Here is a 16,090-nt window from a genome sequence, read left to right on the forward strand (position 1 = left end):
GGTGGTGACAGCTGCACAATATTGTATGTGTACTTAATGCCAGTGAACTGTCCACACAGAAATGGTTAGGTTCATATCAGACTTCTGGGGAAGGCAGCCAAGTAGGAGGATGCTAAGCTCACCTTGTCCCACAGTACAACTAGATAACACTCACATCAGTGTAAATAACGCAGAAAACAACCTGAAGACTGGCAGAGCAGACTCTCCACAGCTAAATATAAGGGCCACATCAAAGAGTGTAGGAAGAATGGAGACACAGGCGGGAGCTAAACCGATCCACGGAGCTGTCCACGGGAGGGATGCTGTGGGCTGCAGAGGGGAGAGAAACAGACCCTCACGCCAAACACCCCAGGCACGGGGAACTCGGGGAACTCGAGTGGGGAAGACAAATCCCCATAACATTTGGCTTTGAAAACCAGAGGGGCCTAGTTTCTGAGTTCTTATAATCAGCAGGGCTTCAATTAACACTGGGAACTTTAAAAAATCAGTGGGCTCAGCTCTGGGAGAGCCTGAGGGCAAGAAAATAATGAATCCCCACCCTTAAAGAAATAGCATGCAGCCCTGAGATACAGCATAGAAACAGCAGTTTGAAAAATATCTGGGGCTATACGGGAACATTCATTTACGAATCCGAGCATGCACTAGAGGGCAGGGATTGTTGGGGATATTTCTCCAAGAATTAAAGAGCTGGTGGGTGCCATGTGCCTCCCCTAGCCTAGATGCACAGACACTCCCAGAACCATTTCAGTGCCAACACTCTCCACCTAATTTGCTAACAGAATGTCCTCCCCCTCACTTCCGTAGATCTGTCCCCTCAAACCAGGCCAGCCTTGGCAAGAGTTGTGGACAGCTGCAGCTCCCCTCACAGACCTGTGCAAACCTTGCTAACACCTCATGGCTCTCCCCCATATTCCCTTGCAGACCTGCCTCCTTCCAACACACCCTAGGCTGAAGCCCATTCAAAGTGATGCCACAAGCCTGGAAGTGAGTAGGAAGTGCCGACGAGGGCCAGCACCAGTCCAAAGTGACTGCTGCCCCAGTGATGGCGGAAGATAACCACATACACTAGCCGGCCTGCGGCCCCAACGGTAGGCTGGGGCAGACATCTGGTCCGACTGCAGGCCCACCCACCAACAAAAGCTTCTCAGGGGACAGACAGTACAGGGAAAGTGCCCTGCACTTCGGTGCTATTGTATCTCTAGCAAATGGCTGGTCCAACTCAACTGAAGCCCAAAGTGACCCAAAACTGGCCCCTGCCCACGACAGGCAAAGAGAGCCACTGCGGATGACTAGACTGAAGGTAAAAGCGGCTCAGCCACAAGAGTACAGCACACGCAATATACGTAGACACCCCTGAAGTTCCGGGAGCTGGTGAACAAGAAACACTGCATTGTAGGGCACTACAGGACTTCTTCTTTATAAGGCCACTACTTTCAAGAGCAGGAGATAGAGCTGACTTTCCTAACACACAGGAACAGACACAGAGAGTTAGACAAATTGAGAAGATGGAGAAGTATGTTCGAAATGAAAGAACAGTATAGAATCATAACAAGGGACTTAAACAAAATGTAGATAAGCAATATGACTGCTAGATAATTTACAATAAGGATCATAAAGATACTCACTGGACTTGAAAAAAGAGCGGAGGACCTCAGTGAGATCCTTTGCGAAGAAACAGAAAACACAAAGAACCAATCAGAGATCAAGAACTCATAACTGAAATTAAAAATACACTAAATTAAATAAATAGCAGACTAGAAGAAGCCGAAGAATGGGTCAGGGACCTGGAGGAGTGAGTGATGGAAAGCAATCAAACTGAATAGGAAAGAGAAGAAAAAAAATCATAAAAAATGAAAATAGGCTTAGGGAACTCAGGGACACCATCAAACATCGTAACATTCACATTGTAGGGCTCCCAGAAGGAGAAGAGAGAAAAAAGGGAGCAGAAAATTTATTTGAAGAAATAATGGTTGAAAACTTCCTGTATCGGGGGAAGGAAACAGAAATCTAGATCCAAGAGGCACAGAGAGAGCCCCCAACAAAATCCACCCAAGGAGGTCCACACCAGAACACACAGTTATGAAAGCAGCAAAAAGTACTGATAAGGACAGAATTTTAAAAGCAGCAAGAGAAAACAAAACAGTTACATACCAAGGCAATCCCATAAGGCTATGAGCTGATTTTTCAGCAAGAACTCTGTAGGTCAGAAGAGAGTGGCATGATATATTCAAAGTGCTAAAAGAAAAAAAATAGGCAGCCAAGCACAGTCTATCCAGCAAACCTGTCATTCAGAATAGAAGGAGAGATAAAGAGTTTCCCAGACAAACAAAAGTTAAAAGAATTCATAACCACTAAACCAGCCCTACAAGATATGTTATAAGGGACTCTGAGTGAAAAGCAAACAACATAAGTAAGAGTAAGAAAAGCAGGGAGCATGAAAGCAATAAAATTCAGTGCATCTAGAAAAATCAGTCAAGGGATTCACAAAACAAAAAGATGTAAAGTATGACACCAATTATCTAAAATGTGAAGGGGACAGAAGAATGGGTTCATGTGTCTGTTGGCCATCTATAGGTCTTTTTTGGGAAAATGTCTATTCATATCCTCTGCCCATTTTTTAACTGGATTATTTGTTTTTTGCTTTGTATAAATTCTTTATATATTTTGGATACTGACGCTTCATTAGATATGTCATTTGCAAATACCTCCTCCCATTCTGTAGGCTGCCTTTTAGTTTTGATTGTTCCCTTGGCTGTGTAGAAGCTTTTTATTTTGATGAAGTTCCAATAGTTTATTTTTGCTTTTGATTCCCTTGCCTCAGGAGACATATCTAGTAAGAAGTTGCTATAGCCGATGTCAAAGAGGTTACTGCCTGTCGGTTCTCTAGGATTTTAATGGTTTCCTGTCTCACATTTAGGTCTTTAATCCATTTTGAATTTATTTTTGTGTATGGTGTAAGAAAGTGCTCCAATTTCACTCTTTTGCATGTTGCTATCCAGTCAGTCAGAGAAAGACAAATAACACATGATCACTCATATGTGGAATTTAAGAAACAAGACAAAAGAACACAGGGAGAGAAAAGAGAGAGGCAAACCAAGAAACAGACTCCTAATTATAGAGGATAAACTGATGGTTATCAGAGGGGAGGTAGGTGGGGGGGTAGGTTAAATAGGTGCTGGGGATCAAGGAGTACACTGGTTGTGATGAGCACTGGGTGTTGTAGGGAAGTGCTGAATCACTAAATTCTACATCTGAAACTAATATTACACTGTATGTTAACTAACTGGAATATTTTTAAATAAAAACTTGAAGAAGAAGAAAAAAGAATGGGTTCACACTTAAATGACCATTAACTTAATATATAGACTACTCTATGCAGAAGTTGTTACATACAAACTTAATGATAACCACAAATCAAAAACCACTAATAGACATGCAAAAAATAAAGAGAAAGGAATCCGAGGATACCATCACAGAAAGCCAGCAGACCGTGAGAAAAGACAGCAAGAGAAGAAAGGAACAGACAAGAACTACAAAAACAACCATAAAATAAGTAACAAAATGGCCAAAGTACACACTTACCAATAATTACTTTGAATGTAAATGGGCTAACTGCTGCAATCAAAAGACACAGGGTGATGAAACGGATAAGAAAACGAGACCCATCTAGATGTTGCCTATAAGAGACTCCATTCAGACCTAAAGACACACATGCAAATTGAAAGTGAGGGGATGGAAAAGCTTTTATCATGCAAATGGAAGTAAAAAGAAAGCCACGGTAGCAATACTTCTATTGGACAAAATAGACTTTAAAATAAAGACTGTAAAAAGAGACAAAGAAGGACACTATGTAGTCATAAACAGAATGATCCAACAAGAAGATATAACCATTGTAAATATTTATGCACCTAGTGTGGGAGCACCCAAATACATAAAGCAGTTGATAATAAATATAAAGGAAGTAAATGATAGTAATACAGTAATAGTAGGGGACTTGAACACCCCACTTACATCAATGGATAGACCATCCAAACAGAAAACCAATAAGGAAACGGTGGCTTTGAAGGACACAGAATGTTCCATCCTAAAGCAGCAGAATACACATTCTTTTCAAGTGCACATGGCACATTCTCCAGAATAGAACACATTTTAGCCCACAAAACAAGTCTTAAGAAATTAAAAAAGATCAAAGTGTTATCAATCACCTTTTCTGACCACACGTTATGAAATGAGAAGTCAACCATAAGAAAAAAATCTGGAAAGAACACAAATACATGGACGTTAAATAATATGCTGCTAAATGATGAACAGGCCAACCAAGAAATCAAAGAGGAAATAAAAAATACACAGAGAAAAATGAAAATGAAAACACAATGGTCCAAAACCTTTGGGATGCAGCAAAGGCTGTTCTATGAGGGAAGTTTATAGCAATACAGGCTTATCTCAGGAAGCAAGAAAAATCTCAAATGAATGACTCTGGAAGTGCCTATCACCTAGTACACACCGAAATACCTGCTAAGGTTAACATGACATGCAAACAATGTTAAAAGGTATAATAAAAAGTGCCCGTAACACAATCTGACACTCTGGTAAGGCTGCTAAACACACTACTCCTAGGTATACTTCCTCAAGAACTGCTTGCAGAAGTACACCAGGAGACATGCGCAAGAACGTTTGATAGCAGCACTGTTTTGTTTATAAGTAAAACAAAAACAACAAAAATTTCCGTTGAGAACACCAATAAGTAACTTATAAAATATACACAATGAAATACTATATAGCAAAATGATAATGAATAACTAAGGTTAAAAATCCATATTAATCCACAAATATAATAATCAGTGGGAAAAAGCAAGGTGCAGAGTATGATATACTATATATTGTCAGAAAGGTGGTTACAATGTGGTGGATGAGAGAGATGTATTTTAGGATGAGTCACATAGGAGGCTTCCATTTTACTAGTTTGTTTCATTTATGAAGTTGAGTGGTGAGTTAATGCGTATTCATTTATATCAACCTTTGAACGTACTTATATTTGAAAATTTCATATTCAGTTTAAAGTCCTATACCAAGGATCAGCAACTAAGGCCTGGGAGTCAAATCCAGCTCAATACCTATTTTCGTTTTACTGGAACACAACCATTCATCTGTTTACGTGTTGTCAATGACTGTACTACAAGGTCAGGGTTGAGTGGTTGTGATAGACAAACCTAAAATACTTACTACTAGGCGCTTTATAGAAAATGTTTGCCAACCCCTGTTTTATTGCCAAGTATAGAGTGCAAATGAAGAAGACATTAATTCTGAAATAACACAAATATAATCATGGTCATAGTTACTGAGAAAAATGATCAGCACATTTGATGACAGCCAGAGAAAGAAGGATGGGAGGAAAGCAAGTAAAAACTAAATAAGCTTCAGAGCACTGCTGTCCAACAGAACTTTCTGTGATGATGGAAATACTCTATATCTGTATTATTCAATATGGTGACCAAGAGCCACATGAGGCTTTGGAGCACTTGAAATGTTGGTATTATGACTGAGGAACAGAATTTAAGGTTTTATTTATTTTTAATTATTTTAAATAGTCACATGTACCTAAGGACTACGCTGCAGCTTTAGAGCTCTGGAGGACAGACTGACAGCAGCTGTCACCTGAAACCCAGGATGGGGTTGCCTCCAGTTTAGAAAATTTCAGCCACTGATGGAAAGGCAAATCATAGATAATCATAAGGGTAAGGCTAACATATAGATTTGGGACTAATATTAATAAAAATTGGGCCAAACGATTACTCTTTCTAAGAAAGAGGATGTAAAGAAAGAGGATGCAATGTAAGAGAAACAGAGGGCCAAAGTTGAGATTTGGGAACTTCCATGATAATTTGTTAAGTGAACAAACATTATTAGGTGAAAGAGAAGTACAACAGTTAGAGTTATGTGGCAGGGAAACCAGAAGAGCTATGCCTTAAAAAAAAAATGAGCTCCATAATTCCACATGTGAATGAGGAAAACTTCTGCAATAATTAGTGGTTAGCTGGAAAAGCCATGAAAATAAGGGACTTGGATACCAATAATGTCTTTCTCCTCATTTAACCAAAACAAGTGTCTGCAAAAGATATGCCATATTATCGTATTTTCTAGATTTCTTTCACGTAGAAAGATGTTTAACTTTTATTATTTTGCTCAATTATCAACTAGTCCAGATACATTTAGCTTTCACTGAAGACAATAAACAATTGCCTAGAAATAAGGTCCTAGTATTATAAAACTTTTCAAATTCTCATTAGCTGGACATTTCTTCCCTTTTCTACTTTGATGCACTGTGCTTCATCCTTCCTTATCCAAACCACTAAGAATATACTATACAAACTTATAAAAATATCATTTATATACTGTACAAGAATATGCTACAAAAAGGAATTTTGAGGAACAAACTACCTTACTTCCCAGCAGCCAGTAGAACTGCTTTCTATAGATGTGCTAAAATCAGTTGTCTGGTTTCCATGGCCCAGCAATAGCTTTTTTGCTTTGTTTTAGTGTGGAGTTCAAAAATACCTGCCTGATGATATACAGACACAGAATGGTATATTTAGTATCTGGTTTAATCAGTATTGGCATAGGAATACAAAATATTCCTTGGGGAACCTGTCTAAATATTGGTATTTAGATACTGACATGATCTTATTCTTTAGAAATAACTAGAACAGGGGAGAATTGGTAATTTTCAATTATTAATTTTATCTTACAGTTCTCTCAGAACTTAATTAATTAATTTATTTAAAAAGATTTTATTTATTTATTTATTCGACAGAGATAGAGACAGCCAGCGAGAGAGGGAACATAAGCAGGGGGAGTGGGAGAGGAAGAAGCAGGCTCCCAGCGGAGCAGGGAGCCCGATGCGGGGCTCGATCCCAGGACCCTGGGATCATGACCTGAGCTGAAGGCAGATGCTTAACGACTGAGCCACCCAGGCGCCCCTCAGAATTTATGATATTCACAGTAGGCTACTACTGCTTAGACTCATCTTTACTATCAAGAAGATTGGAATGCAATGTAGAAGAGAACACAGTGTGATATCTAGTAAAGAACACAGGCTCTGAAGTCAAAGAGACTTTGATTTAAGTCCTGAATACATAGACTTTCAGTGAACCTCACTGAGGCTCTGCTATCTCATTTGTAGAACTGGGTAATGATATTTAGCTTGAAAGCTGTTATGAAAACTAAATGAAAGAAGGCATTTATAGTATCTAGACAGAGCACCTGGCCATGCTGGACACCCAACAGTTACTTCACTCTCACTCTCGGGCATTTAAGGTCTCTTCTACACTCTTTTTCTCTTCTACACTTTTTAACCTAAGAATACATCTCCGAGAAATGTAAGAAGAAAATAGAATAATCAGCTGTTTTGATCTGGAGAAGGCAGAAGAGAATGAGATGTCCCAAACCGAGGTGAAAAGATCATCTTTAGACAGGAGAAGCGACTCTGCTATTGAGGTTCCTTGGAGGAATCTTGAACACACATGAAGGCAGGTAATGGGAAAACAATGGAGTTCCCTTTTAATGGCTTGTATTTTCTCTGTAAATTAGGAAGACCATTTGCTAAGTGTGAAAGAAAAGAGGTAAATTTGAAGTGTGAGATGGAAAAAAGTTGAAAAAGTGTTAAAAATATTAGGGAGTGAACCAGGGAAATGTCCAAATGGACCCAAATGCTCAGGGTCCCTTTGAGACCGGTTCCCCATCAACTTATGAGCATGAATGTGTTCTATCTGTTGAAAGATTGTCTTCAGTAGCACTTGGCTACTTGGATGCGGGTACAAAGAAAGAGGTTATCTGGATTCATCTTGAGTTGGAATTTCATTTCATTTATAGGCTAGAGTGTTACTTAAATAATGAACTATGAACTCTAACCAGAATAAAGAAAAAAACGATAAAGGAGAATATGCCTAGTGATTAGGACAATGCCAGAACAATATTAAGCAATCAAAAAAAAAAAGGATAGCTGTTAATATTACTAATTATGGTCCTCAAGCAGTAAGTAATTTCATCATTCTAATTTGTAATCATTTCTATGTTATTTCTCTCCCTTCCACTAGACTGAGCTCTTTGAAGATAAAAAGAGTGTCTTACTCATCTTTGCTTCTTCCCAAAGCAAAGCCTGGTACCTACCATACTGTAAGTGACTATTAAATGCTTATGATTAAATCAATGAATCAAACCTGCTTCCAAGCTATTCATATAATTTGTTTAAAGAGATTCTAGCTAGGGCATCATAACCTTAATAACAATTCACAAAATAAGACTTTTCTAAGAAAGGCACTGAACGGCCACTGTCAATTCAATGATAGAAACTCATTAAGTAGCTAACAATATGACTGATGACAGTTTTCCAATACTGCAGACTACAGAATTAACATGAGGAAGAAAATGAATTCACACACACACAACATGAAAACTGAGAATACATCTGTCTATTTTTAATGGACAAAAGAGGGCTCCTGCCTCTATTTTTATCATTCCAGTACCTTACAATGTCTCATGAAATGAGTAATCTGAAGCATAACCTACCCAATGCCGACGAAACATCTGCATTAGGACTTCAAAGCAAGTTCAAAGATATATAATCTGACAGCTGGCCAGGCCCATTAACTTCCTCTTTGTTTTGGGCAGAAGGTACACCCCCAAAATAATACTGTACCTTTCCTAGTTTATCAAAGGCTATAGGGTTTTAAGAAAGAGGTCTTTTTTGGCTGTGGATTCAATTTAAAAAACATAAAGATTTTATTTTTGCTGCTGCTTCAACTAATATGTTCATTTTGAAGTATTCAAAAGGGACAGCTTTGATTTAATAGTGGACAGTATACAGGGAATCACAACTTTAAGTGCAAACTGTATTGAGTATCTTCTTTAATAAATGGGTTGTCTAAGACTGAATATACATATATATTTCCCTAGAGAAAGCATGTTATAATGGGAGGTCAAGTCTCTAGTTGGTTCTTGTAAATCTGAAGTGCTATGTAACACCCAGTAAGATACTAAAACACCTAAACCTCTAGGTCCAACATTTTATGAGGAAACGTACACAGAGCTCTCATCTGGGATGTCAAAACGATCCCGTCTCTCTTACCACCTGTGTTCTAACCAGTAGAATTCAGAACAGGATAGAAGCTAGGAAAAGGGGAGTTCAGGCAATGAACAAAGAGGAAACAAAAAATTTTGCAACTGGATACTTCTTAGCCCAGTTTGACTCTATCACTCCTGTTTTTCCCTGAAGGTACCAGGGAACGTCCTGTCTTTTGAGGAAAGAGCTTAATGATTTCTAGACAGAGTTTATCTCTTTCTCAGAGCCACTGCAGAAAAAAAGAGCACCCACTCCTGGTGCATCCCCATTCTCAAAGCTTACGATTTTGTAAAGCAAGCAATTCAATTAATGTGTTTTGATAGTCATTAAGAACAATATATTTGAAAAGGATGGGCTGAAAATATAGGAGAAAGGCAGAATAATCAAATGTTTGGGTCCTTAGGAAGACAGAGGAAAATGAGATACACTCTCTGTAGAAATTGTATACCAGCAACAGGGAAAATCTGGCAGTAGATTAAAAAGGTTTTCTTCTCCACCCCTTTTCTTTTACTTCAGTGAAAGTTAAAGAAACATATATATGTATCAACAGGGAAAGACCAAATTGAGTTTGAGTACACAAGAAAGTGTAATACAATCTATCTACACTTCAGAGTGATACCTAGGGTATAAGACATTTTCATATAACTACTAGACATTTCCTCTTCTTCTCATGGGTCACTCAAAATCATAAAACATTAAAATACAAGCTTAGCTATTAATTAAAAATAAAATTATGAAATTTAAAAAATCTAAGCTTTAAAATAATCTTACTTTGTATCTTATATATTAATAACCATTATACAGTAAATATCTGCCACTGCTAGAGACTAATACAGTCTCTATAGTGTGATTTGGCTTTAAACACTTTCTTACATTAAAAATTAATTCAGAATTACCTGAAAGAGAGGTTACCAAACAGTATCAAGTATAGTTCAACGAACTGCAAAGAAGCCTGGCTGCTATTCTGCTGACTCAATTCCATCTACCCAACGGTCGACTCATGAGTTGTTTTTGTCTTTAATGAAACAAATGACCACACATATTAAGGCTGTATTACCTTCATAATGTTAACTAAATCTGTTTGATAGTAGCGATCCTGGTGTGCATTTGCTGCTGCTAATGTAAGAAGATAATCATTCCTTGCGTGGGTAGCTTTAGAATTACATTCAGATCGCCGGGCTTTTAACTAAAACACAGTAAAAGAGAAAAAAAAATCAATGCAAACTGACATTGCACTGTAAGATACATGAGGATACCATTCTTAGCTACCAATTAATGGCTCCCCAACAAGAGTAAAGGTAAACATGTGGAGAAATATTCATTTGCATATAAAAATATTCAATACTACTGAGGAATTAAATAAACGATTAGAACTGTTACATGGGGTGAGAGTGTCTTCACATGTTTGTTATTTACACTTAATATATTTCCAAAGCTTTTCAAAATACTTCAAAGTATTTTACTCGTTTAATTCAGACGGGAAAAAAAAGGTTCCCAAATTAAGTACCTTCTCTTCAAAGACATAGATAAACCTGCTGGAGTTAGAAAATCTTTTTAAAAAAATCAGCATTCCTCATGTGCCAAAAGAACTGTGAACACAGTGTGCCAGTTAGGATCCTGGCAGCCAATGGCAGGCCACTAAACTTCCTTATCAGGTAATTCTACAGCTTGAGGGTCCCACAGGAAAATCTCACTTGGATCTGGCCCAGAGTATCTGTTCAAGGGTATAAATCTGAATGAAATGGATTTTGTAGATTTTCTAAAGCCCATGGACTAAGTCTCTTGGACTAGAAGTTATAGATAACAGGCTACCTAAGCAGGTAAGGTATAGAAACCTATCTCTGAAGCAATGTTGAGAAGCAAGCAGTGTCTATAGTCCTGACATCTAGGCGGAAAACTTCCATGAATTGGAAAGGAAACTTCTTCCCTAAGTTACTGACTTTAAAATGCCTGGTGAAGGGTATTAAGGAGGGCATGTATCATACAGAGCACTGGGTGTTATATGCAAACAATGCATCATGGAACACTACATCAAAAGCTAATGGTATACTGTATGGTTACCAACATATAATAATAAAAAAATTAAAAAATAAAATGCTTCTCTAAATTAGGTGGAAATAACTGACTTCAACCCTCAAAAAACCCAATTCTTTCTTAATAAGCTAAGGTTTCTCAATTGTGAAATACAGTTTTCAAAAACTCACCTTTACACTTGCTTTCTGTAAACTGATTCTTGATTGAAAAAGACTAAGTTTAGATCTATAATAAAACAGAAAACACAGTATGTTTAATAAAATTATCAAATTATATCATATTAAATTTATTAAGTATTATAATTCCAAATTTTTAAAACAGTGACCCAACGCTATTTCCCAACACTATTCCAAAAGAGAACTAAAAAATGGAAAACCAGGAGCAATGATTATTTTGTTTTATTTTACTACGGGAAGAATATTGTAGTGCAACAGGAAATAATGGGATATTTAATAAAAATATCCTGAGTGACAAAAATACAACTTGACATATACAATATATTGGTATCTCTTAATAAACAAGAGTTATCAAACTATAGGTTATTCCCAGTCTCATACAATTACACACACTTTAGTTCGTGCAAGAAAGCGTAAAGAAATCCAGGGATAACCAATCTATGGAGGCAAAAATTAGCAGGCTTTCAGGGCTGTGTGCAATAGGCTGTAACAACACCTGCAATGCAACCTACAGTATGATATTACCAGGCTCTTCAGAGTCCTTAATTCCATTATTTCTCCCATTAAAAGTCCTTCTGGTTTGGGTGCCAGCCTGTGTGCTCCCTCCACTCTTAACATAGTATTTGGAACACAGTGAGAAAGTCCTTGGGCTCTCTGCCCTATATGATATTGTTCTATTTAATTCTCCCATTCTGATGTCCTTATTTTCCTCAATCCCTTTCAGTGTGGGAAGGAAACATAATCTAACAATCAATGTAAAAATATGCTGGTTTTACCCAAACAGCTAGAGAAAACCACAAGGAGAAAGTCAACAGAAGAACAGTAAGGAATAACAACACTCCCATGACCAGTGATTTTTGAAGCTGCAATGTTTGTCTTGACAGCAGTGTCATGGTGATTGCCATGGGAGAATTCAGTGCATGTGCTGGCAGCTAAGCCATAATACAAGTAAAGTTGCAGACCCCTTGGGAATGGAAGGTGGAGCAAGCCAGTCTCTGCACAGCAAATGTGAGGAGGATAGCAAAAGCAGCCTATCATCTGTCTAACAAAAGAGAAACATTCAGGGACGTACGCTTACGCATCCTAACTACTTCTCCACCGTTATAAAAAAAAAAAAAAAAAAGATTGGGTCCAAGATACTCCTATTATTTTCTACCTTGCCATATTCGTATTTCCTGGGATTTTGTCTATTTTTATTAATCAGATTCCTATTCGTTTCAATCTAGAAAAGGCCACAAACTTTAAAATTTGAGAGAGCCTAAAAAAAAAAAATTGAGAGAGCCTGTTAAAGATTAAAAAAGACTGTTTGGGGTATTCTCAATTCTCCTTTTTCTTGCAGTCGTTATCCAAACAGTCTGAGTTGCACCTAGATTTTCCAATATAAGGTTTTAAGTTTCTGTTTTCTGTTTCATTTGCTAATCCTCATATAATTCTTGTGTGGTTCTTAAGAAGGTATTAGCAGTAGATAAAATACAGTTCCTATGCTCAAAGATTATGATCTACAACAAGTAAGATATATGCAACTAGTGAATTGTCCTGCACACTCCTCCTCCTCATCTGCTTCCAAATGTTAATGCTCCTTAGGGTCCCAATCTCAATTTCTTCATCTCATATATGATTTCATCCCTGTAACGATCATCTGATAGGTAACCAACCCCCAAAGTGAGATCTTCAGGCCCAGATTCTCACCTGAGAGTTAGATACATAACTCCCTACCAAACTTATTCACGTCAATGTCTCACAGGCTCTTCAGAACCTACATATCCAAAATGGAACCCATCCTTCCTTTCAAATGGTGTCCCTCTTCCTTTTCACTCTCTCTCTTAATGTGCACATCTCACCGTCTATCCAATCGTCTATCAAAACTACACATAGTCCAGTCTTTACTTCCCCTTCCTGAGCTTCCTTCTCTCATCTTTTTCAAGAGTCTGTGCAAACATCACTTCTATAAAGGTTTCCTTTCTTATTAGGCAAAATTAATCTATTTTCTATGCTTACAAAGCAGTGTTTTCATACAACTACAGTAAACATATTAGTTACTACGTGAGTGACTTTAGGCACCTAATTTGAGTTTACTGTGAATAATAATACTGTGAATCATGAAGTTACTTTTAAACACATTTGCCTTTAAACACGCTGGCTTTAAATTTCTTGAAGATGCAAAGCTTATCTTACTCATCTCTGTACTCACAGTACCCAAAATAATTATTCAATAAACATTTAGAGAGTGAATGAAGATAAAGCAGCATTTCTTACTCTGTAGTTGAATGAATTTTCCAGAAAAGTTACACACTGAAATAAAAGGTCTCATTTGTTGTAACCCCTTTGAATTTGGGCCATATTAGAAGGCAGTGTTTTGTGATGAGCATCTGTGAATTAGTCCCTGTCAAGTCCACACTTCTTAGGAACTGCCTAGGAATTGTCCCCATTTTCGCTCTGTGGGCCTTGGCTAAAGTAGGTATTTATATATGCTCTAACAGATCTGTCAGCTCTGTTGTGGAATCCCTGAAGTTTTAAAAAAACAAATTCCCCTAAAAAAACCCACCATGACAGGAAATTCCTATTGGAGATCATCTAATCTAAAATCTTCAGATCTTATTGGAAAGATGGGTTCACTGACTCTATGAAAGTATGGGAAATATTTGTATGCTCACAAAAATAAAATAATAAAGACAACAAACTAAATTAGGGAAATATTAAATATGTTTTAAATATTTAAAAATGTTAAGTACTTTATGAGTATTTATCTACCAGTCCTTGGTACTAAATAAACTTTGGAGGAAACCCTAAATTTTCACAAGATGCTTATGAGATTGCTTAACTTCCTGTACATAAAAACATATTAGAAAGAACCCCCCTCCCCCCACTGGTTGTTAGTCTGTACGAGTGTTCATAATCCTTCTGATTTCATGACTAGGAGTTCAGAGTCAGCTTTCCTAACAGACCTCTTTAGAGTCCCATTCTATGGTACAGGTTTATTTTTTCTCAAAAACTTTTTGTCTTTCCTCAACTTGTCATATCAAAAATCTGTACTGCTCCTTTATATCTTTTTATTACCAATTGCCAGTTCCTTCTTTTCCTGATTATTCTCCAAATAAAGGGCTTATGATTCACATATACTAAAAGTAAAATTCACACAGCTGCTAAAGCATACATTTAAAAAGTGTATATATTAGAATTTCACACAATAGAGAAACTGTGCCTAGGGCAGGATTTCTATACTGAGGTCAATGCTCTAATTTTTTTGAGATGTCCAAGGTGCCTTCAATGGCATGCTGAGGATCAGAGATTTCCAACGACAACTGATTTAGAGTTTAACATGAAAAAAATGAGGCTCTTAAACCCAGATATTCAGACACCATAGCAACTTCGACCAGCTTTCACTAAGCTTTCAATACAATGTTCATTTGTCCTTTTTCCTTTTCAAAATTCAATTTAATGTGAAAACTGATCGAATAGTCTCATTTTGCTATATTAATTTAAGTGAGATCAGCCAATATAAAAGAAAAATTTGAAAGTATGTAACCTTTATAGGTCATATGAAACCAACATAACCTAAGAATGAGTGTATGCTCTGTATTAACAGAAAACAAAGTACTGGCAAAAATAACATTTATTTGCATAATTACTTTTTCAGAAATGCTAAAACACATACTTTGCTTCGATGTCAGCTTTCTCTCGTACTGCATGAGCCATCTGTTCAGTCTCAAAGTACTTCTTTTTGCCTTTAGCTAAATCTTTCACTGTCTCTTGTAATTCAGTTTGGATCTTTGTCAACTGGTCCACACACTGTAAAATACAAAGTGTAATTATTATGATATTAGTTTTCAGGCTTACCGAAAATGAATTTGTCCTAAGGACTATGCACTATGCCCTCAGGATGGAAACCCAGGAGAAAAATCAGCACTTTTAGTCTCCTTCAAATTGCAAATTAAAATCCAGTGAACAGCTGGTACTCCCATCTCAAGAAATGTATTGAATAGTGTCCCAGTTTGCTTAACAACTCTGCTTTGAGAAATAACCTCAGTGCTGCTGAAGACTGACATTAAGGTAAGGCATGAGAAGAGCAACAATGAAAATGCTTTTATTGTTGGAGATATCAAGGCACTAAAGGCAAAAGAATAAAGCAATTCTGTATTTCTTCATAATCTTTGGGCAGGGGCCATGCTAATCTTTTCTATAACATTCCAATTTTAGTAAATGTGCTCCCAAAGCGAGCACTCTTCAAAATCTTAATAAAGTCTATGTTTGGGGAACTGATGGTGCAAAGGGTACTGAAGAATTCTGCTCTGGGAAAGAAGGAGTGTAATCTGACAAGTCTAGCATAAGTCCAAGATGAAGGAGAGAAGCAAGAAACCTGGGTATCATGTAACAATTACTACTCAAAATTACTGCCAACTCAATTCTTTGGATACATATACACATTCTGGGAGAAGGGACAGATAAAATTAACTCAAAGAAATGTTTAATCAATGAATTCTTATAACACATTGGGGCCAAGGTAACATTGCTTAAAGGACTCTTCTGGATATCCAAAGGAGAAACACTTTTCCCAGTTTGAAATAAACCACTGCAAAGTTTCACCAGCCTGAGGCCAATTCAGGGAAGCCTCCCCGGAAAAACTTCTGAGCCTGAAACAGAGTTTGGTGAAGACTGACAAAAGCTCAGCAAAGCAGGAGGAGACATTGGCGAGGAACTATTATGAAAGGCTGAACAGCATGGAGTAGAACAAGGACACCGGAACAGCAAGGATAACGCACAA

General features: G+C 37.4%; 1 protein-coding gene and 1 non-coding gene across 3 annotated transcripts in view; both read right to left on the reverse strand.

Moving 5' to 3' along the window:
* The window catches only part of FCHSD2 (FCH and double SH3 domains 2), a 266,698-nt gene that overhangs the window by 100,606 nt on the left and 150,002 nt on the right, over window positions 1–16,090 (reverse strand). For both annotated transcript variants that reach the window (XM_008707312.2, XM_008707313.2), the window contains exons 6-8: window positions 14,984–15,117; window positions 11,323–11,377; window positions 10,176–10,304 (exon numbers count right to left, since the gene is read on the reverse strand). In XM_008707312.2, coding sequence (XP_008705534.1) covers window positions 10,176–10,304; window positions 11,323–11,377; window positions 14,984–15,117 — 318 coding nt within the window. The remainder of the gene's footprint in view (window positions 1–10,175; window positions 10,305–11,322; window positions 11,378–14,983; window positions 15,118–16,090) is intronic.
* LOC121102988 lies at window positions 15,444–15,549 on the reverse strand. The gene has a single exon (XR_005835140.1). It is a non-coding gene; the product is annotated as a U6 spliceosomal RNA (small nuclear RNA).

This window comes from Ursus maritimus, unplaced genomic scaffold (genome assembly GCF_017311325.1).
Source record: "Ursus maritimus isolate PB19 unplaced genomic scaffold, ASM1731132v1 scaffold_16, whole genome shotgun sequence".
In the NCBI taxonomy this organism is placed as follows: Eukaryota; Metazoa; Chordata; class Mammalia; order Carnivora; family Ursidae; genus Ursus; species Ursus maritimus.